The 24,113-nt window shown below is 50.1% G+C and overlaps 1 protein-coding gene across 2 annotated transcripts in view; it reads left to right on the forward strand.

Annotated features, from left to right (window-relative positions):
- Positions 1-4,429: 4,429 nt before the first annotated feature.
- VEGFB (vascular endothelial growth factor B) overlaps positions 4,430-24,113 on the forward strand; it is a 387,557-nt gene continuing 367,873 nt past the window's right edge. Inside the window, exon 1 of one of the 2 annotated variants that reach the window (XM_069645095.1) lies at positions 4,430-5,717. In XM_069645095.1, the coding sequence (XP_069501196.1) occupies positions 5,652-5,717 (66 nt within the window). In that variant the 5' untranslated portion in view covers positions 4,430-5,651. The remainder of the gene's footprint in view (positions 5,718-24,113) is intronic. The other variant, XM_069645096.1, reaches the window with a different exon arrangement.

The following is a 24,113-nucleotide window of genomic DNA, read 5'->3' on the forward strand; positions in this document are numbered from 1 at the left end:
TATTAAGTAACGATATTGGGCGGTAGGAGGAGCACTCTGTGGGGTCCTTACCCTCCTTGGGCAGCACTGCTATAATGGCCCCCATCATGGATTCAGGGAGAATGCCCCCCTCCAGCACAGAATTGAAAGCCCTCGCTAGGTGCGGGGCCAGGGTGGAGCGGAACCTCTTGTAGAAGTACACCGTAAAACCGTCCTCCCCCGGGGAGGTCCCCACCTTCATCCCGCTAATTACCTTGTCTATCTCCTCCTCGGTGACCTGGCCCTCCAACCCCTCCCACATCTCTCTCGTAAGGGCCGGAACTTGAATGGAACCCAGGACGTCCTCTATTAGAGTACCTCCCTCATCATATTCTGAAGTGTACAAATTTTCATAATAATGGCAGAAGGCCTCCCCTATATGGGGAGAGTCGTAACCTATTGTCCCCTGAGCGTCTTTCACCGCCTTCACCATTCTGCTACGTTGGACCTCCCTCAATTTCCAGGCTAGGATGCTGTCTGCCTTATCCCCCTTGTCGTAATACTTTTGTTTCACCATCTGGAGGTTTCTCTCCGTTTTGTGCAGGAGGAGATCCCTCAGTTGGAGTCTATAGTCCTCCAGGGCGGTGACCCGGTCACGCTCGAGAGGCCGATCCGGAGCGCCACATGGTTGGAGTTGGGCTATCTTATCCCTTAGGGTCTTCTCATGGGCCTCCCTCTCCCTTTTCTTCTGGGCCCCTATTTTGATGAGAACCCCTCGCAGGGTCGCCTTGAAGGCGTCACACAGTGTGTGTATGCCCACCTCCCCATTATCATTCAGCTCAAAGAACTCTGTTATGACATCTAGCACTTCCTGCGAGAGGACCTCGTCTTTCAGTAGGGCGTCATTACATTTCCAACGTCCTCTGCGCTCCGTTTGCCAACCCTCTGCAATAGTAATCCGGGCCATATCATGGTCCGTCCAGGGGACTGAGTCAATTCTATAGCCCGAGGTGTATGGGCGAAGTGTCTCGTCAACCAGGATATAATCGATTCTAGAGAATGAGGTGTGTATGGCCGAGTAATACGTGTACGAGGGGGCATCAGGCCTGGGGGAAGGGATTGTGTCTACCAGGCCCAGCTCTGCGTTAACCCTCTGGAGGTTGCGCGCCACGGCCTCGTCCGCAGGCATAATGATTGGAGGGCCCATGTGCTTTCTATCAGAGGACGGGTCTAGAACCATATTAAAGTATCCCCCACCACTACCTTGCCTCGCACAAAGAGTTTAAGCCTGTCCGTTACTTCCTCCCAGAACTGAGCTTGACCCTCGTTGGGGCCATATACGACTGCAAGAGTTAAGGGGGTGCCTTGTAGTGAACCCCTCACCAGCAAGTAGCGGCCTTCGGGGTCCCTCAGTGTGGCCTCCTGCTCAAAGCCTACGTCCCTCGCTAGTAAGATAGCCACTCCCCTCTTCTTAGATCTGTGCAATGCACAGAGCATCTCACCTATTCCTCCTCCCCTCATCTTGGGTTCCTTCCCCCGAGCCCAGTGTGTCTCCTGTAGGAAAAGCAGGTCTAGTTTGGCCCTTCTGAACTCTCTACTAACTAGGGATCTCTTTGTGGGTGTGTTCAGACCTTGCACATTCAGGGTACCCACCCCTAGGGCCGGCAGACCATTAGCCATGGTCTGTGCAACTCTCCTGTTAGGTCACCCACATCCTGTCGAATCTCCCATCTCACTTCTTTAGTCTCACATCTTGATTACTTGGATACCCCCTTATGCCCTCCTGGGGGGCCCTAAAACTGACCCCCAAACCCCCCCCCCTCCCTTCTCCCTAAAGACCCAACCCCTACCCGGCGTCCAGCCAGTTAGTTCCGCCATTGCTGGCATTTGGCCGGACCACCAGCCTGCTCCCCTTGGCCAGGCACGCAGTACAATGCTCATCTCCTTGAGCCCCCCTTTTCCCCCCAGCTTCGTCCCGTCAGGTGCTCACACTATACTTGCTGTTCAGCGGGAGACTGTCCTCGCTGGGACATCATAAATCTCCAGTCCTGCCCCGCAGCTAGTCGGGATTCCCCCGCCGTCAGCCCTCCGAGTCCACATGCCCTCCCTCCTGTGCCGGCAGTGGAGTATTCAGTTTTTTGTATTTCTGCGGGGCGGTTCTCCTTCTCCTGGCGCCCAACTGACTTGGGCCTCCTCTGTCCATTGCTTCTGGGCCGATTGGGCCCCTTCGGGGGATGGGATCCACCACATAATCCCGTATTGCCCCTCTTATATCCTCTTTGGTAACCAGCATTGTCCGTTGGCCCATATATTCGAAAGTCAGGGAGAAAGGATACCCCCACCTGTAGCGTATCCCTTGAGTAGCTGCATTAGGGGGCGGCACATTCTGCGCTTTGCCAGGGTGTAAGCGGAGAGGTCTTGGAAAATGGTGATCTGAGCGTTGTTGTAGGTTATCACCCCCGCCTTCCTCGCTTCATCCAGGACCTTGGCCTTTTCCGTGTAGTAGTGAAACTGGGCAAGGACAGACCGGGAGCTCCCCGCTTTACCTCCTGCTCTGTGCACCCGGTCGAATGTTGGTTCTGTGGTCATCTCCTCCGCAAATAGAAGGGTAATAATGTCTCTCACAACTCGGGTCAAGTCTCTTTCTGACTCCCCTCCGTCTCCGGAATCCCAAAAAATCTTAGATTGTTCCTCCTCTCCCTATTTTCATAATCGTCCATCTGCCTGGCTCTCTTCTCGTCTCTTTTCTCCAGGGCCGCGAGCCTCAGGTCTATTTGGACTTCCTGGGCTGTTGACGAGGACTGGTTGGTTTCTACTTGTAGGAGCCTATCCTCCACTTTGTCCACTCTCTGGTCCATCTTCTCGAACTTCTGGGCAATGTCTGAGCACATTTCCCTAATTTCCTGTAGAATGGAGGCAAAGCCCCTTTCCATCACTGTCGTGGATTCCGTCGTGGTCCCCGGGTGAGACATGCCACTGGAAGCAGAGAAGCTGCTACTGGGTCTCGCCATCTCCCTGTACCGGAATGCTTCTAGGGTCTCCGGCCAGTTCATGCACTCCTACGCAGTCCCCTCCGCGGGGTCCGCCGCTGGCCAAGTGCTTCAGGGGTTTCCCCGGGGTAGCCTCCAGGCGGGCACATGCCCATCCCGTACCGGACGGGGACCTCACACCTGGACCTCTCCTCGTCTCGGTGTAGCCTCGTGGCGCTCTCACCCCTCCGTCCGGTTTCACTGTTCTCCCCCCGAGGGGGAGTGGCAGGCGGGCACACGCCCCGGGGTTCACCCCGGGGACCTCCACCTGTTTGGGTGGAGACGGGCGGAAGTCGTCCCTTTATCAAGGCCCCCCCTGGATCGCGGGGTACTTCAGCGGGGGGGAAGGTGCCGTCCTGCCTCCTCAGTGTGGTCACTCAAGGCTTGCGAGCACTGTTCGGGGCCTGAATGGGCCTATACTGCTGGAGGGGGTCCAGTGTGGAGGGGGGTAGGTAGGTGGGTAAGCTGTGGCCGCAGCAGGCCGGCGGTTGCTGCGTGCTCGTCCGCGGGGGTCGTTGCTCCCAGGTGTGCCTCCCCCTCCCTGTATGTGGCTCCAGGGGAGGTCGGAGTCCGATGCCACAGTCTCTAGGCCCGGGGGCCGAGTTCGAGGCCATCCGCCCGCGCCTCCCACCAGTCCTCGTTCGGGGCGAGGTTGTCGGGGAGGGCTGCTGCTGCCGGGGGGGGGGGCCGGGCCCGATGCGGGCCGCTTCCTCTGGCTGTCCGCCAAAGTCTGGTGGGAGTGGGCCCGGATAGCGAGTCCCCCTCTCGTTGCAGGCCGCTTCTGCTTCCTGGGGCCCGTTGCGGGCCGGATCCACTCGCTGGACCCGCCTGCCTCGGCGAGCCGCTCCTTTCTCAGGATCCGCCGCCTGATAGGGAGGCTAGGCTCCCCAGCGGGGTTCTCCCTTGTCCCTTATTTCCCTAGTCCTTATCATCACTGCATTTGGTACCCCTCAAAAGTGAGTTCTGGGAGCACAAAGGGGGACATGAAGGCAATGCCTAGATTACTACCGGAACTCCTTATTACTCCTAGTCCTACTATTCCTCATGAAGGTACTTGGGACCCACCCCCCTTCTCCGAAAGGGGGGATGTTGGGTCCCATGATCCTCAGTGGGATTTGGTTAACGGGGTATTATCGGTGAAAGGGGGCATTAGAAACCCTGGAGGGAGGGGTGGAACATGTAACTGGATAGAGAAAGTTCCTATGAATGCCTCAAAAGTAAGCAGTGTGACGAGGAAGAATACGACTTGGAATAATAAGGATTGCCGGTAAGTAATCCAAGAAATGATGTACATCGCATGCACAGTGACAGAAGAAATGAGACCTGGAAAATTAAACGCCAGACGCACAATACGGCAGTGAGGGGGGAGGGAAAGGTGGGAGCAGAGAGGGACAGAAAGTGAGGGCGGCCGAGAAGCAGGAGCCTGGAATCTAGACTTTAACCCAGGCAGCAGGACTATCGCCGCTGTCCCTGTGAACGCCTGCCAACGGATCTCTCTTTCAGCTGTCAGTGAAAAAGAGTGAAAATAAAGCAGTTTTGCCTTTTCTCTCCCTCGCATGGATTGGCCGGTCGGGGCTCTGCCAGCGCCAGGGAGCAGCACCCATGCCCCCTCCCCTCAGCCAGCCTAGGAGCCGCCCGCGGGTCACATGGGCGGGCTCTCTCCCCTCTGCCAGGCAGACTGGCTCTCGGGCGCACACTGAGTCCAGCTGTGGCCGTGGCGACCGCTGCCATCGAGTCCTGGTGGGAGCTGTCACTGTTCCCAGAAGCACGCACCCCGGGCAGCACTGACAGTCAGTGCCCCGCACAGAGCCAATTCCCCACAGGAGCTGTCACTGCCCCATAGACCCCCGAGCAGGGGCTGTCAGTGCCACAGGGAGCCCGCAGATCCCGCCCCACCGGCCACCAGGGGCTGCTACTGACTGACTCACACCTGCCAATCAGCGGGGGCTGCCCCCCGGGGAGCAGCGGCTGACACTAGCGAGACGTGCCCCGCAGCTCCCAGGGAAGAGGGCTGCCACTTGCCACAGCTCTCCGCGTCCGAGCTCCGCTGCAGCTGCCGCCACACCAGCACCTCGGGCGGTGCACCTGCCATCCCTGCTCCACCCAGTCGCCCTCAAGCAATGCCCACCTCCCGGCCCAGGGAGGGGGGCCAGAGGCAGTCCGACCCCGGATCCCGGCACACTGTGGACCCGAAGCCCGCCACCCCACCGGGACTCAGACCCGGCCACTAGCGTAGCCGGGACTGGACACTGGAAACCACTGCATCGCAGAGCGCAAGGGTCTGGAGCCCGCTTGGCTGGATTTTATGGATGGATTTTCGTTTTTTGGGTCAGATTTTCCCTTTTTTCCCCGAAACGGCACAAAGAGCAAACGCGACTTTGTTGAAGGGCGAAGTGTACGGACCTGAAACTTGTGCCTGCGTTCTTGGAGGGGTCGTCTGAATCGGAGCACCGCCCCCGGAGCCCTGTCACGCCGCTCGCATTAGCGCCCCTTTGGCTGTCTCGTCTGGGCGGCAGTGGAGACTGCCATGAAGCAGTGTCGAGCCCCGCTGGCACTGCCCTGCCCGGCCCGAAAGGTGTCTGGGAGTCTCCAGGCTTCCTGGCCTTAGGGCGACCCGGGGCGGGCCGAGGGTCCGGTCCGGGCCCCTGTCTCCCCCGAGGCACCATGGGACCTGGGATGGTGGTGTGCAGCCTGCTCCTAGCCAGCCTCGTCCACTGCACGTCTGTGAAGGTGAGCTCTGATTGTCTACATAATTCAAGGCCGTCTGCATCTGTGTGGCCTCGCTAACTGCCCCTTGCCTGGCCAGTTAAGAGGTAGGCTCAGTGTCTGCACCTCCTAGGGGGTAGGCTCAGTGTCTGCACCTCTAAGGGGTAGGTTCAATGTCTGCACTCCTAGGGGGTAGGGTCGGTTTCTGCACTTCTAGGGGGTAGTCTCAGTGTCTGCACCTCTAGGGGGTAGGGTCGGTGTCTGCACCTCTAGTGGGGTAGGCTCAGTGTCTGCATCTCTATGGGGTAGGCTCAGTGGTTGCACCTCTAGGGGATATGCTCTGTGTCTACACCTATAGGGGGTAGGCTCATTGTCTACACCTCTAGGGGGTAGGCTCGATGTCTACACCTCCTAGGGGGTAGGCTCAGTTTTTGCACCTCTAGGGGGTAGGCTCGGTGTCTGCACCCCTAGGGGGTAGGGTCGGTTTCTGCACCTCTAGGGGGTAGGCTCAGTGTCTGCACCTCTAGGGGGTAGGCTCAGTGTCTGCACCTCCTAGGGGATAGTCTCAGTGTCTGCACCTCTAGGGGGTAGGATTGGTGTCTACACCTCCTAGGGGGTAGGCTCAGTATCTGCACCTCTAGTGGGTAGGCTCAGTGTCTGCACCTCTATGGGGTAGGCTCAGTGGTTGCACCTCTAGGGGGTAAGCTCAGTGGCTGCACCTCTGGGGGGTAGGCTCGGTGGATGCACCTCTAGGAGGTAGGCTCTGTGTCTGCACCTCTAGGGGGTAGGCTCGGTGTCTACACCTCTTAGGGGGTAGGCTCAGTGTCTGCACCTCTAGGGGGTAGGCTCAGTGTCTACACCTCCTAGGGGGTAGGCTCAGTGTCTGCACCTCCTAAGGGGTAGGCTCAGTGTCTGCCCCTCTAGGGGGTAGGCTTGGTGTCTAGACCTCTAGGGAGTAGGCTTGGTGTATGCACCTCTAGGGGTTAGGCTCAGTGTCTACACCTTCTAGGGGGTCGGCTCAGAGTCTGCACCTCTAGTGGGTAGGCTCGGTGTATGTCTGTGTGTGTCCTTAAGTGCGTGGCACTATCTGTCTGGTAATGCCCCTCTTGTTGTCTGTTAGACGGCTTGGGTGTAAGACTCACTGCTGTGTTTGTATGATCCCCCCTTGGGCTGCCTGCTCTTCTCCCCGTCTGCAGGTGTTACTGTCTTGATCCCTGTGTAGGGCTGTCTGCTTGGCTTTGTGAGCGTCTCTGCGTGTGCCACCTGCTCTGTGTCAGCCTCGTCACTCGAGGGTGCGTTGATTGGTTCCTCTGTCTGTACGTCCGCCCGTGGCGGCCCGTTGTATGTCAGTGTACAAGGGAAGTGCGCGACAACTTTACAGGGTCCGAGAGGAGCGTCCGCCTCTATTAGACCGTCCAATTTAAGGGTACTGGGGAGCTATGTGCTGTACAGGAAAATTGATCCTCACAGATCCAGGAGTATCACACTGGGTGTTTTCTGAAAATGCAAAGTGTGAAGCTCGGGTAATACTAAGATCAGGGAAAGGAGGTCGGGGACGGGTCCTGGAGAAGCAATAAAGTGATGTTATCGCCGACCCTATGATCCAGGAACTGACAGGGTCAAGGAACTGAGGGCTTCAGATAAGTCAAAGGATCCGGTAACCTAGTGGGTCTTAGAACTAGGAGGATCAGAACATTGAGAGAGTCAGAGAACTGAGAGGATCAAATAACCAGGAGGGGTAGAGAACTGAGAGGATGAAATAAGCAGGAGGGGTAGAGAACCGAGAGGATCAAATAACCAGCAGGGGTAGAGAACTGAGAGGATTAGAGAACTGAGAGTATCAGCGAAGTGAGGATTGGGGAACTGAGAGACTGGGGAACTGAGAGAATCCAAGAACTGAGCATCAGGGAACTAAGAGGGTTGAAGAGCTGAGGTGTTCAGAGAACTCAAAGGATCCAACAACTGTAAAAGTTAGAGAACTGAGAGAAAGCAGTAGGCAGTAGACCCCCTCCCAAACCCACCCCTGTGATGCAGAATCAGAGAACCTAGAGTATCAGACGACTAAGAGGATCAAAAATCGGAGGCACAGAGAACTGAAAGTGTCAGAGAACTTAGAAGATCAGAGAACTGAGGATCAGGGATCTAAGACGGTCTGAGAACTGAGAGGATCAGCAAACTGAGGATTAGGTAGTGAGAGGCTGGGGAAGTGAGAGGATCAATGAACTGCAGATTAAAGAACTGAGAGGGTTAGAGAGGAGATGTGTTCAGATTACTCAAAGGATCCGGGAACTGAGAGGATCAGAGGACCGAGAGGGTCAAAGAACAGAGAGCTTCTGATAACTCAAAGGGTCTGGTAACCCTAAAGAAGTAGAAAACTAAGCAGATCAGAGAACTGGTGACCGGGAAGCTAAAATAGTCGGAGAACTGAAAGGATTAGCAAAATGCGAATTGGGTTTTCTGAGAGGCTGAGGACGTGAGAGGATCAAAGAACTGCAGTTTAAAGAACTGAGAGGGTCAGAGAACTGAGGGGATCAGGAAACTGAGAGAATCAGAGAACAGACAGGGTTAAAGAACTGAGAGATTCATATAACTCAAAGGATCTTGCAACCGAAAGGGTCAGAAAACTAAGCAGATTGGAGAATGATGGGGGAACTGGGAGGTAGGAGGACCAGCAAGATTAGAGAATTGAGGAACAGGGAACTGGGAGGATCTGAGAATAGAGGGGTTCAGAGAACTTTAAGGAACCAGGAACACAGAGGGTGAGAAAATCGAGAGGATCGTGGGAACTGAGAGGATCAGAGAGCCGAGAGTGTTAGAGAACTGAGGATCAGGAACTGGAAGTGTCATGGAACTCAGAGAAGTGAGTATCAGAGAACCAAGGGGGCCGTAGAACTGAGAAGAATAGGGACTTGAGGAGGACTAATGAAATGTCAGGATCATGGCACTGTGATCTGGGAAACTGAGGAGACTAGGATAATGAGTATAAGGGAATGGTGGTGTTCAGGTAACTGAGTGGAACGTGAAACTGAGTGGAACATGGATTGGAGAGAACTAGGAAACCGTGGTGAGCAAGGAATGTGGAGGAGGCAGAATGTACAGTTCAGGGAACTCGGTTAACACCAGGGACCAGTGGTCTAACGGGGTGTTTTGGGGCGTGAGGAAGGTTGCTGTTTCTGATAAGAATCGAACTAATTAAGAGCCAGACATCTGTGATGGCTAGAGGCCTGTGAGGGCAGGTATTCCATGAGGGGCCGAGTACTAGAAGAGACAGACATGCGATGACCAAGGTGTGCGAGGGGCACAGCTAGGTTTGTCAGGACCACAGATCTAGGGGGGACGGGGCGGGGTCTATGAGGATCAGAACATTTCACTGTAGGGACTAGGGATCTCCGAGGACCAGTCCAGGGTCTTGGAAGGGCAATATACTGTAGGGAGTGGAGATCTATAAGGGTCAGAGCGCTGTACCGCAGGGAGCAGGGGTGTGTCAGGACTGGACCGGGAGCCTGGAGAGACGGGCTGTTTATGGGGACCAAATACCTTTGATGCTGGCACGTGCCCGTGGCATGGTCTCCTCTACGCCGGGGACCAGCTACCATATGCTGCCGTTGGGAAACGTGTTTGCAAGTGAAGTGAGGCCTGGCTCGCGGTAGGGACGTCGGGCGACCCCTGGCAATGCGCCAGCGCACGTCTGTCTCTTTGTGTACTTGGGTGACGGCTGATACACTGCGTGTGCAGGTGGAAACGCCACCGGGAGCGACACAGGGGCATCAATCCCTCCGGCGAAGACCGCAGCGGCGCCAGGCTGCGCAAAGGAAAGTGTGTCGCTGGGCGCGTCGCAGGGGCCCGAGCGGCCCACCAGGTCAGAGTGTGAGGTACCCACCTGGGCATATATGCGAACTGACACACACTGGGGATGGCATAACGTGCATCCCCAAGTCCCCGCACAGTTCAGCTGCCAGCAGCACCTTTGATGCATTAGAACACGCTCTAATATAACATCACGTAACACGCATTAAAACATGCCACTTCACTCCGAACCTCGAGAGGTTGTTGCTCGGAGCTCCTCGGCTGTTCAGGAAAGCGCAGGTTTTTAGTTCCAAGGTAACTAGATTTCCAACCGCTTTGAGGAAGGTATTTTGGGTGGGTTAGAATATCACTTGAAAACGAAAGGCTTCTCTGAGCTTTGGGAATCATGCTACTCCAAAGCGCCGATTTCTATACATTAAACTGAAAGGACAGTCGCTTTCCACTTTTCTATGTCTCTCTTTCTTGGGTAGATTGGGCTTTTTGTATGATATTTCGTTTTAAAAGTGAAAATACGATTTCACGCAACTTCTCCAGCGCTGAGAATTTAAATGCGGACAGTGTAATGGCTCTTTCTATTCACAACGTATGGGCACTCTGCCACTTAGTGGCGAGACTGGAAACTGCTTCTCACGCCTGTTAAATTCGTGCTACTTTGGCCGGTCACCATGAATGCGTCAGGATGCCACGCCCCATTCCCCTGACCCTGTGGTACAGCCGCACAGGGCTGTAGGCATAGGATTGGCCGATGTTCATTTATGTTAGGTTGAAGGTTCTTATACCACGCACTGTCACCACCTGAGTGGTCCCTTGGCGCTCTAGCGGATCTGTAAAGCAAGAGGGTAGGGAGAGGTGTACGTTTGTAGGACTGAGCGGGAGTAAAGAGCAAGAGAGCTGTGAGCTGTGATGTGCTGTTGGCAGCTTCAGTTCGGTTTACACTGTTCGCAAGTACCTTTATCAAACTCCCATGTCCTCACTCTATTCGATGATCAATGTGTGAGAAACATGGACAACAATGTGCTTATAAATGGAGTGGCTGAAGGCAGACCTGGTTAAGACATTTTCATTACACCAGTAGCGCTTTTACAGATCAATTAAGTCATTAACTCTCAGAAGACTGCTTTGAAAAAACACTGGCAGGCACTTCAAGGGCAAAGCTTGATTGTAAGGCTTGATTACAACGAGCTGAAAGAGTTCCCGCAAGGAGGTGTTTTAGATGGGGAGGGGCAGGAACAGGGTGGGAATGGCCATGAGGATTAGCATTGCCAGGGGCAGTCAATGGATGGGCAAATAACCAAACAACACCTGGAAGCTGTGTGTCCCTCCTCATATGCCATTTCTCCCTATTTGTATGTACTCTAATGCAATAGTTTTGGCTTGTAGGTGGCGCTTTAGGAAAAAAAGGCAGCATTGGGCAGCTAATGACCCAAGGTAAATACATTTCATAGGACTTTTTCATCAACTGGCTCTTTGCTTCTAGAGGAGGTGTCTAGAGTAAAGTGTCTGTAGCATTTGCGTAACGTATTCCATGCATACCATCTGACAGTCTTTTTATCCAATTCACTTGCACGTCGAAAGCCAATTTTCAGTACAAGGCAATTAAAAATGTTCTAAAATATCAACATTTTGGGCTGCAAAATTGCGTGTCAGCCCGTGTAGCCACACTGAATTCAGAAGGGTTGGTCAGTGTGAGCCCGTACAGCCACACTGAATTCACAAGGGTTGGTCAGTGTGAGCCTGTGCAGCCACACTGAATTCAGAAGGGTTGGTCAGTGTGAGCCTGTGCAACTACACTCAATTCAGATGGGTTGGTTAGTGTGAGCCCATGCAGCCACACTGAATTCAGAAGGGTTGGTCAGTGTGAGCCCGCGCAGCCACACTGAATTCAGAAGGGTTGGTCAGTGTGAGCCCATGCAGCCACATTGAATTCAGAAGGTTTGGTCTGTGTGAGCCCGTGCAGCCACACTGAATTCAGAAGGGTTGGTCAGGGTGAGCCTGTGGAGCCACACTCAATTCAGATGGGTTGGTCAGTGTGAGCCCGTGCAGCCACACTCTAATTGTCCTTTCCTGGTCCATACCTGGAACTGAATCTGCTGTGGCTCTGCCTGGAGAGCACACCTGTTCTTCTGGAAAATTGAAAGGGATTCTGTGGATAAACTGCGACCAAATGCAACAGTGCTGTACGTAACATTTTATCCCTCTGCAACATGGGATTTGGAGGGTGTCCCTTCTTCCATGTTGGACAAAATGTTGATCAGAAGTACACAAGTTGTGTAGCCATCAGCTCACTACATGCACAAAGAAACACACAGGAAGATAGTGCTCCTTATGAAGGTGGAGTTTAGTCCACACATTTGTAGAAAGGTTGTGGTGGTTGTGACAAACCACATTGTTCCTGGGGCAGATGGTGCAGTAGTCAGAGTCACATAGGACTTGGTGCTTTAGGACATGTCTTGCTGACTTAATGATATGATATGATATGATAGGTTATTTATAACGTGCTTAATACCCAGAGGTTTCTAAGCGCGGACCCAGGGATTGCTCTGTGTCGTCGTGCTGCCAAGGTGAGCACGTTGCCGTTGTGCTATCCTCCTGAGATCCTTCCCAAGAAGACTGGTGACTATCTAAGAAGCTAGCTTCAAGATGGTGCTACCTCAGATGGTTTGTGAGATGTCAACGGACACTGCATAGACCCTTTGTCAGAGAATAGAGGCGGCAAAAACAACCATATGTCAGTTGGGATCATTGTTGGCAGTAGCAAAGGCCACTCCTGGCCTATTCCTCTAGGCACCCGTGGACATTCCATATATTTTTTCTAATGTCAATTTGAACTCCCTATTCTTAATTGTGTTTGCAAACCAGAGCATGACAGGAGTTGATCAACGCATACTCCTGTAGTGACCTCAGATCGGGGAATTTTTGGAGGTTGCCAGTGTACCCACCTTATATGAGGACCGGCCAAGGTGGCTAAAGGTCACTTGGTCTGGAGCAAGGTGCTCAATTTGAGCAGTGGACTGGAGAGGTGACAAACCTTCTTCCTACTCACCAGGTAGAACACTCTCGCCCTAACAAAAGGGCTGGCGTTCTGAGAAACAATTCTGGAATAGCCATGATTGTAGGGTTCGTACCGTCTCTGAATTTCTGGATTTACCTCTGCACTAAGGAGATTAGATTGAGGAGTAAAGGAACTTCCAAGACCAGTCCATATTCAGCCCACCCCGAAAGGAGTTTGGTCTCTTGCCCACCACAATGCAAATGCCTCACGCTTGGAGATCTGGTGTGGTGTCAAATATCACTATTGTGGGGGATGCCCCTGGGTCTGGAAGGTAGAATCGAGGAGTCCCCGCTGTGCGACATTTGCAGTCCCCTGTTGACGGCTTCTGCTTGTAGGTTTCGACTCCCTCTGATGAGGTACACTGGAGAGAAACCCTGCAAAAGACGGTCCATCATCAGATGTGAACGGGCAGCTGGCAAAGGGACGGGAGTGTGTGCTACCCTTCTTTTAGAAGTAAGAAATACACGAACCCCTTCACTATGTGTATGCCTGATAAAAGGCTGATAGACTGCATCTTTTTTATGGAACGATGGATTACTTGAGTCTGTTCCTTGAAAACCCCCGGATCAATCGGCGTCTGGAAAACCAGAGTTGGATTGAAAAGGGACATTTCTTGACAAACAGTCCAATTACAGGTAACAATGTGCTTTAAAAAAAGAGATGGGTGCCTGTAAAGCAATGGCGGTCTTTCCAATGTTGACCAGACTGCCCTGAAGCCTTTCTTGTATTGGGCTCACTTTTGGACAACACCCCGTGTGGGTGATTACCAACATACTCTGCAAGAAGTTCTGGGCTTTGATAAGCATCTGTCATACCTGTAGGTATCGGTATGCAGTGATAAAATCGAGGCAAAATTGTCGCCTGAACAAACAATCGTGGCAAAAATGCTGCGGTTTGACCCGTTAAAGTTGTGCCTCATTACACCATTTAAGGGGAGTGAGGGTTGCGGCAGTATCCCCTGCTCCCTTTAAATGGTATAATGGGTCCGGGGGTTGCAGGGGTGTCTCCCTCATCCTTTACATGGATTGCGGTGGCAAAACCACAGCCTTATTGCCACGATATTTTGTGTTCACAGCCATTTTTGCAGCTATTTTAACACATGGAACCTAGGTATTTTATCTAAAGGTCTGAGCACTTTTCAGAGTGCTTACCTGAGTCTTCGTAAGGATGCTTCTGTTATCCTTAAGAATAAGTATTGGGAATGGAAAAAACCATTTGGTGTTAAGCACTGTGAATCCCGGTTCAATGGTGAATCAGTATTTTACATCATATCATATAGATTCCGGCTCTTTCTGTCTTTTGGTGGCACGACCCCTTGCTCCCTCTACGTCCAATTCTGATTGGCTATTCTAGCATTGAACTTGTTCACTGCTTCTTCGGACAGATCCGGACGATATCCACAGGGTTTGCCATTGTGATCACTTGAGCAAGGAAACACTTCTGATTTTTAAACATTTTCCGTGGCTCTACAAGCCAAATGGTTCCACTCAGGCTTTCAGCGTGTGGCTGTAAAAGACTGTAGAACAGTGTTTTTATTTTCTCAGGAACTCAACCCTTATTAATCCAGTTTCCTACTCGCCCATTCATTTTTGCCCCATGGGTGATCACAGCAAAATGGGATTTGCATTAGATTAGTTTTACCCAATGATGATGGTTATTGCTTTCACTGTGTTGGTGATTGTTTTTAAAATATTGTACGTTAGGTGTCTTTTGAGGTTATATTCCCTGTGTAAGATGCGTGTTGTGTTGCAATGGCATTCTGTTGCTGCAATAAACTGTTCTTGACTGACAAGGCTTTCTTCAAATGTACAAAACATATTTAAAGCAAAGAAAGAATATTTATTTACTACCATTGTAGTGTTGATTGGTTCAGCCCCCTTGGAGGATCCTGCAATGGTGGTGGATGACAGTGAAGAAACATTGCGGTCAGCATATCTTATGCCAGGGCAGTGTGCACACTACAGACAAAGGCAGCAAAGAAGCAGTTGAGTGGATCCTTTCAAACACACCCACTGGGTTAGGCAATGAAACCTTCATCGTCCAATTGCTACGTTTGGTTTATATCACAATTACTTTTTTCAATATGGGGTTCATATTATCTTCAAATTAGAGTAATTGGTTTGCAGGCAAAGATGAACCCATCATACGCAAGTGTCATTGGGGGGCCATTTGGAGAGGAGTTTCATTTTGAAATGCTTGAATCGTGTCATTGTTTTGTATTTGGAAAAAGTATGTAGATGATATTTTGGGAATTTTTATAAGATCCTTAACTGAATGAATGAAATTTCTTGACTATGTCAACTCTGTTCATAATCAGGTGGAACCCACATGGAATGTAGAAAACCTCAAAATACATTTTTTAATATTAAAATATTGATCAAAGCAGAAGGGCTCATCACTAGTGTTTTCCGCAAGCTACCGATTGTGATTTCTTTGCAAATCCAAGGGGTTTTTATTTGTCCACTAAATTAAATAATTTGCCTTTCAGTCAATTTCTAAATGAGAAATGATTAGTGTCTAATGACGTGACCCTAACTACACAACAAAATGGTAGGAAAACAAGTTTGTGCTAACAGGGATATCCTGAAAACCTGGGGGATGGCAGGCTCATCAAAACAGCAACGCTGACACAAGATGAGCTACTCTGACCTAAAAATCCTAAAGCATCACCAGAGCAGGCCCTCATAATCACTTTTCTGAGAAAGCGCACAAAAATACATGGAGAGCTGTGAGGGAGTTGGCCTTTTTACAGACGGATTGTAAAAGATTTAAGTGTCTTTGACTACTAATGAGCATTTGCATTTCAGTACGCTGGCAAATCAGAGGTGAACATAGCATAGAAAAAAAACAATATAACCCTAGTGTGGGACATTGCTTTTTTCAGTTGTTAAAGTGCCATAACATTATTCGAGATGATGTATTCATATTCTAGAAAAACATTGTTTGTATGAGGCAATGAAAATTATGGTACTTGCAGTATGAGCTATTAACCGTGCATGCTCTATCACGTAGGCAAATATAATCGTGAAACTAAATGAAGATGGAATAAACAATGGGCTAACTTCCAAACAAAGATTTAAGTTCACCTGATGGGATCACTAGTCTAGTATTTGTTTCATGGCTTTTATTATCTCACTTTTATGTTCACCTGATGAGTTCACTAGTGTAGAATTTTGTTTTTGGCCTCTATTCTGCCACTTTTATGTAGACTAGATGAGATCGCTAGTCTAGTCTTTTTTTCATGGCTTTTATTATCTGGCTTTTGTGTTCACTGGATGAGATTGCTAGTCTAGCCTTATTTTCATGGCCTTTGTTATCCCATTTATTTGTTTACCTGATGAGATCCCCAGTCTAGTCTTTTTCCATGGCTTCTATGATCCCACATTTATGGATATGATGCTGTAATGTGTTGGAGAGTTCAAACACCATTCCTTCGCCTGAAGCTGTACCTTCTGGGGCACAGACTTGCATACACCTCGACAGGCTTGTACTGCATTCTGTTTTCTCAATAATATATGATCTATTTACTTTATCAATTCCTTTGTATGATATTTGAAGTAACTATGTATTGGTACAGTCTCTATAGAACTCTTACAATTTTTAAATATTCATTTTAGTTTTACGCCAAAACACATTGTGCTCCTTTATCCTTTTATTTGTCATTCGATAGCCTATCATTATTTTTTTTAAACTTGTTTATGAAAACTGTTGATATGCAAACAATTGTTAATTATTCCTCATGGAATAATTGATGATTATTAATTGAAAGGTGGAAATAGATTTGAAGGCTAAGCCTTTCAGGGTAGAGGGAAGGAGGAGGCAGTGTCAACACCTGTTGCCCGTTATCCTCGCTGGGTGTAGTGTTCCTTGAAGGGATTGATTTTCAATTTCTGACTCAAAAGCAAGGGGGGCGATGCCATTCAGATGTTGATGTAAGGAAAGCAGCAGAAGACAGTTTAAAGACTCTGGAACCTCCTCCCCATCAACATCAGACTCGCCCCCTTGCTTCTACAGTTCAGGAAGGAGCTGAATACCTCCTCTTCAAGGAATGGCTCCTCCCTAACACTTAGGTCCACACACTCTCTTCTCCCCATCCTACCCAAGACTGTGTGATCGGTTTCCCACGGTTTCCTCCTCCGGTTGCTTGTAGATCCCTTGCTGCCAAATTGCCCGCCCTTCCCCTCCCCTGTTATTAGCACCTCGCTCTCTTGTTTCTCTCCTTCTCTTGCCGCGTTCTTCCCCCTATGATTGCAAAGGCTCTGTTGCTTCCTGAAGCGAGGTCCGTGCTCATTAAATACCCTAAGCTGCCAAAACCGTTTCTGATCCCACCACTAGCTAGCAGGCTATTTACGCGTAGGAAGGAGCCCTGGACGTAGGAGTATGTGACACTGTTTCTTACTGCTTCTTTTTAGTTTAAGTATTTTTTATTATGTTAAGGATTCATACATTCAGGAACAATACCAAGTAATTATTTGGAAAATATGTAGTAAGTAACCTTTTACACAACATTCAAGACTAATAATAGAAAACAGTAACGGTCAAATTGTAAGCTGATAATTTAGTTTCTATATTATTTAAAGGAATTCCTTTAATATAAGGATTTAAACGAATATTTTGGAGTATAGGTTCTAACGCAAGATTAAATAACAATGGAGGGAGTGGGCAACCTTGGTGAGTGTTTCTTAATCCCATCCTTAGAAATAGTCCCTGCATTAACAATAGTTGATCAAGGACATGTTTCATCTAGGACAGTGGTCTTAAACTGTGCCCCCTCCCTTCCCCCTAGGGAGGCGCAAAGAATGGCCGGGGGGGGGCGTCAGGTTCTTCAAAAAAGAGAAAAGGGTGACTGCTTTCAATAGAACATATTAGCAGATATGGCCTCTGGGGGGCTAGGCAACTTTATTTATACTCAAGGAGGGGGGGGGGGCTCGACAACAATCTTTTTAATCAAGGGGGAGCTCAGCATAAAAACGTTTCTATCCCAGTGATCTAAGAACACTATGCTTCCCTGAGGCTGATGCCCTGCCGGCATTAGGCCAAATTCCCACGGAACCAGTCTCTGGCAAAACATGTCTCCCTGGACCCCAGGGAAATCCAAAAACACAGGCCAGTGAAAAATAAAATGAGCCTGCAGGCTGATGAAATGGGGGGGGGGATTTCCTGTAGCAGGTGCTTTGAGGGAGCAGTTTTAGCTGATTTCAGCACTCGTGAGATTGGAAGAGCTCTGCTCCGGTTTGTCTTTTTTCAATGTACATTTAAAGGCCAAAGAAAGTCATACAGTGTTACCCACTGTGGCTGGTCAAATATCTTTTGGACCTTCTTTTTATTTCAGCAGACCATTTAAAGCGGGAGATTGTCTGCACACACACAGCTGTGGGTGAGACATTGTGGGTGACTGTTGTCTGTGGCATGTCTCTTGAGCAGTGTGAATGGTAGGTGATTAGTAATGGAAGCAGAACATAAGCTGTGATCAGGGCTGGATTGGGAACGAAAAGTGTCAGTTGGAATGTTTTTTGAAGTAGTCCTAGAGTGCACTCTGTCCGCGAGACCAGTCTCTTAAAGAAGAGGCTGCATAGTTCTCCCACAAGAGGATCTGGAAAAAAAATGGGTAAGCACACAAAAGAGGCGCATGGTGCAGAGGTCAACCGGCAAATCTACTGAGTTCCTTGTTACCCAGGCCAGTCCACCCCTTGCTGTAAGCTCTGTGAAAGGGTAACTAGAAGCTCACCTTATTATGCATTTTCGTTCATTGTGTTTCTTAAATACTTGATAGAACAGTTGAAAACTCCAAAGTATATTTTTTTAGCTCACATTACTTTGCCTGCTAGTACTTGTAGGCTTCCATTTAAACTGGTGAAAATCGCTTCAATCATACTCTTTTGCTGAACACGTTACTTTGCCAACATATATTGTCAGGTTGGTTTGTTTCTCATGCATTTGTCCACTTTTCAAGCCACCTCTATAAAACAGAACCTTTTTTTGCCTCGCGTTTTGCAAGCCTATCATTTGTATGCCATGTTTCCAGGACTAGCTGCGCCCCTCAGCCCCATCCATTACTCAGGCCAATGCTACCCCTTCTCCTCCCCCCTGGAGTTGGGCTCCCAGAATAACATGTTCATTTTGGGCTTACTGCACAAAAATCCAGACTCGCTTAAAAGTGGAAAAGGTCGCTTTAATGTGACAGGCCAAAGCTCACAAATAACGCTAACCTGGCCCCTGGCCTTACAGACTAAAATAACCGCTTTAACAGTTTGCCAAACATTAAATAAATAATTAACTATTCAAGCCCCCAACAATTAAATGAATAACCCTAACTTCCTCCCTACCTATATCCAGGTCCTTACCATCCCTTAACCATCTTCTCCAGCCTTCGTCCCCGCTTTCTGCCATCCTCTCCCCGGGGCCATGCCCCTCCATCTTCCAGACCTGCTCCCCTCTCTGCACCCATTTGTGCAAACAGCACCACCCCATCCTTACCCGTGCTATTCCCCCCATTGCTTGCCTCCCCCCTCATCCAAAGGGGCCATGCCCCCCCACCACCTACTTCTTGCACCCCCGCAACTCCCCTCAACACCAATCTCCTCCTACCTCAGACCCGCAGCCAGGCCGACCTGTCACATCAGCAACAAAACCTTTTAACATTCCTCCAAACTAACGCCCCGACCTTTCACACCAAACTTACCTTATGCCCTAAACACACTAACCACCGTAAAAAACCCAAGACCTGGGGGAAAATTGAAAACCGACTTCCCACTCACAAATCAACCACCCCTACCTCACACCATTGGACCTCACAAAAAATGGGGGGTGGGGGGACAAAGACTCGCCCTCAACGGTCGCCTGCTCTCGAACCTTCCCTAATACCCCCCCAGCAGCTCTTTATGCGCAGGCCAGCTCGCGGGCCTGTGCAGCGCCCAAAACCACCCCGGCGGGAAACGCTACGCGTTCCCCCGGGGCCCCCTTCCTGCACTGGGCAGATGCAAACGTGAGGAAATGTAATGGGAGGTGCCTGTTGTATTATTTCGCGGGCTAGAACTGACAATTTCACTAACCAATAGAAGAATCAATGGTCATTTTGCAAAGTGAAGGCTCTATAATCATTTGAACACCTCGCCACGCCAGTCAGGCTCTACTTGGGTACATACTGTTCAATGCTCCATTCCAGCATAAGAACGTGCCTCCTTTTTGGCTATGTTGGGATCATTCTGCACAGCATAGCTGCCATTTCATGTATGAACAACATAACCTGTGAAATAGAATGCTCTTCTATGAAATATGCATAGCTTTATCGATGACATCATCATATAGAGCCTTGATGAATGGGACTACCTGTTTTTTATATCATCAGCTAGGCACTTCATTTATCGGCTTGGTTATTGGGTCTCACTGGTGATGACATCATCAGTGAGAGACATCCTCTTTGGGTTTGCTTGCGCAGAATACCTGATAGGGACTATATTAGTGTGTCTTATTGGGTCTCACTGGTGATGACATCATCAGTCAGAGACATCAACTTTGGGTTTGCTTGCACAGAATACCTGATGGGGACTATATTAGTGTGTCTTATTGGGTCTCACTGGTGATGACATCATCAGTCAGAGACATCATCTTTGGGTTTGCTTGCACAGAATACCTGGTAGGGACTATATTAGTGTGTCTTATTGGGTCTCACTGGTGATGACATCATCAGTCAGAGACATCAACTTTGGGTTTGCTTGCACAGAATCATCTTTGGGTTTGCTTGCACAGAATACCTGATGGGGACTATATTAGTGTGTCTTATTGGGTCTCACTGGTGATGACATCATCAGTCAGAGACATCATCTTTGGGTTTGCTTGCCCAGAATCATCTTTGGGTTTGCTTGCACAGAATACTTGATGGTGACTATATTAGTGTGTCTTATTGGGTCTCACTGGTGATGACATCATCAGTCAGAGACATCATCTTTGGGTTTGCTTGCACAGAATCATCTTTGGATTTGCTTGCACAGAATACCTGATGGGGACTATATTAGTGTGTCTTATTGGGTCTCACTGGTGATGACATCAACAGTCAGAGACATCATCTTTGGGTTTGCTTGCACAGAATCATCTTTGGGTTTGCTTGCACAGAATACCTGATGGGGACTATATTAGTGTGTCTTATTGGGTCTCACTGGTGATGACATCATCAGTCAGAGACATCATCTTTGGGTTTGCTTGCACAGAATACCTGGTAGGGACTATATTAGTGTGTCACTCTGCTAATGATGTCTAGAAAATAGTGAGATTATTAAGGGAATTTAAACCCCTTAGACTGAAGCATTTATGAAGTATACTCAGACCTCGGGTGTTATGGGCTTTACTAAGAGATGCACTCAAGTAATGCTTGGAGGAATAAGAGTACAGGAAGTAGCGGGCCGTTTGATGGTTTGATGATGTTCTCTACCTTGTACTGATGCGCATCTGCGAATGCGCTGCAGGGGACTTCCCATGACCCCGGTGGGTGGGTGGCAGTCAAACCTGAGATCCAGATACACTGGAGGAGTTTCTTTCAGTCATTCCATGCCCTCTCGAGATTAAGTAGACACTCACTCCCATAAGTTTGCAAAGGGTGTTGCTACCCTTTATGGGGTAGAGGTGAGCTTTGTGTACCTGCACCCCTGTGGTTGATGGGGGTGTGCAACCTCCTATGTAGCACATATGCAGAGGGGCAGATGGCCCGCGACCATGTGTTGGTACTAGAACGCATGTTCACAGGCAGTAGGAAATCGCTTAGTACCATCGGGTACGTCTCCGGGCAATTGAGGGAACGCTTGGGATCCCAGTCTGCGCCCCCCAGACAGCAGGCTCACATTTGGTATTTAGGAAGGGGCAGTATTATGATCTCCTGGAATTAATAGTTATTTCTTGAGTCTTTTGCAAGGAACCTTGCATGAATCCTGGTAGCTACATTTAGTAGCAGATAGGTCTGTATGTCTCACCTTTTTGATATATGTGCTTTTTTGCCCTTATGTTATGATATGGTATTATGGTCTATTTATATAGCGCCTATAGACAATGTGTTTCACAGCACTTTAAGACAAGGAAGGGAACAAGGGAAAATACAATGACATTCTTACAGGCCATGAACAGTAAGGATGTGAAATTAACTATCGTACTCGACCTGACGACATTTCAGATAGTGTAAGGGCTAAGACACATATAAGGAAGGGAGGGGGAGAGTGGGAAGGAAATGGAAACAGTCAGGCGACTACTGTACTAGGCCTGACAACATTTCTGGTAGAGCTGGAGAAAAACAAAAGGTGAGGGAGACGGGTGCAGAAAGGGAGGGGAGGAACAAAACAAGCGACTATCGTACTAGGCATGACGACATTTCAGATAGTGCTGAGGGGGTGGAACAATGAAGGGGAGGGGGAAGGAGACAGACAAATTTGACATTATACTAGGTCCAGGGAGAATTCTGATAGAGTAAGTGCATAGAAGAAAGTAAGGGGAGGAGATAGGAAAAGGGAGGAAGGAGGAGAGAACAGAGAGTAAGCAGTCAAAAAGAGTGGAGAAGCAAGAGGGGAGAGTGAATACAATTGCAGAAGTCAGTAGTAACAAATTGGGGGTCATTCCGAGCTTGGAGGTATGTACAGGGCTTTACCGGCAGTGGAGTAAAGAACAAGTCCGATCTGTTCACAGACGGCTAATTGCGGCGCATTACGACGTCGCGGGCACAAGCTTTGCGCCATGCCGGTAAAGTACCTAGCGGCATACCGCAAAAGGGCCCGTAAAACCCCCCACCGGCATGATGCATGCCGTAATTAACAATACTGCCATGGAATCAGCGATGTCCGTAAATAACGATGGCCGTAAATTACGACTACCGTAAATTACAGCCACCGTTAAATAACGGAACCGGAAATATCGTCATCGCACAGAACGGTAAGGAGCGCGGTGGCCATCTTTAAAAACACAATCCATTGGCATCCTCATTAGGCAGCACCCTTGGGAGCATTCTGACCACTGGAAAAGGCAATCACACCCTGCAGGAATGCCAAAAGCTCCAAAGAAGACGGCAGACCGGCTCCGCAAGCAGCGATCTAGCCCAGAACAGTTGCAGGCCTTGGTAGACACACTGCAGGAGCACGCTGACATCGTGTTCAGCGGGGACATGCGCCGAGAGCCGGTGCTCTGCAAAAAGAACATCTGGGCACTAGTCTCCCAGAGGGTGAGCGCAGTTGGTACCACCCCCGCACACCCAAGGACTGCCGCAAGCGGTGGGATGACCTGTGGTTGAGGGTGCAGAGCATTCTCTCCACCAACCGCAGGCAGGTATTGCAGACCGGAGGGGGTCCAAGTTCCCCAATGAAGTTGATCTCATGGGAGGAGACATGTGCTGCACTGATTGGAACGGAATCCATAGAGGGCGTCGGCGAAATGGAGTGTGGGGCACCATCGTCTGCCGATGGAGGTGAGTGTCCATAGTCTACACTGCCAATGCAAATTACATGATATACACACTCCCAAGGGCCGTCCAAGGCACCTTGTCATGGTGCCCACCCCCCATCCAAATCATGCTGAACCAACTGCCACCCAAGCTACGCCCAAGTGCAAGACATAACGCACATCTCACACAGTGCACAAACTGGCACATCCCATGATGCACACTGTGCAGCTGGGTCGCCAGTGTGCGAGTCAGACTGCAGAGTACCAGGCCTGGATGATTGACTCCAACACCTACGTACATATCATACACATGATTATAAAGTAGTGTTGTTGCATACACAAAAGGCCACAAACCCCAAATGATTGAAATGTGAATGTAGCCATTAATGTCATTAGCGTCTCAAACAATCACTCATGCCGTCCCTCTCTTCTACCCCCACAGGCAGTGACCACGAGAGCGGGGAGCCCGAGACCAGCTGTCCCTCCACCTCCAGGGGCAAAGGCAGGGTCTGCCGCATACCAGCACAGAAGGACACACCCACCCTGGCTCCTCAAAGGCCCATGGAGGGTGCACCACCCCATCCCTCCCTGCATCGGCGCAAGGCACATCGACCAGCCCATGGTCAGAGGAGGCCAGCATCGCTGTGGAAGTGACAGCCACGGCCCCCCTTGAAACCGTGAACAGCCCCTTGTCAATCTGTGGAGCGTCAGACGAGGAATCAGACCCCACCGTCCACACTCCAGAGCCCTGCAATTACCCCCTGGTGTCGTGAGCCTGACACACCTGGCAGATGTGCATGTGGTGAAGCACAGGAAGATGCCAATCCCGTGCCCAGTCCCCCAGTCGAAGCACTGTCAGGGAATGTAAGCCCAATCCCATGCAGGGATGACACCACGTCAAATGATGCACGGCGTGCGGCACAGCTCACTGCACTCATTACTGAGCTGATGGAAGACAACCGCCAGAGCAGGGTTGAGTGGATTGACGAACTAAGGACAATGCGTCAAGTGGTAACGGAAAGTACAAACCGCCTTTGCGAAGTCCTTGGACGCATTGCAGATGCCCTTGAGGCTGCGCGTCCCACTCAGCCGCCTCAGCAAGCGGACACCCCCCCATCCGGTCGCTCAACCCCGGCAAGCCCACTGCG

Source organism: Ambystoma mexicanum, chromosome 2p (assembly GCF_040938575.1).
Source record: "Ambystoma mexicanum isolate Mex_15411 chromosome 2p, UKY_AmexF1_1, whole genome shotgun sequence".
Classification (NCBI taxonomy): Eukaryota; Metazoa; Chordata; class Amphibia; order Caudata; family Ambystomatidae; genus Ambystoma; species Ambystoma mexicanum.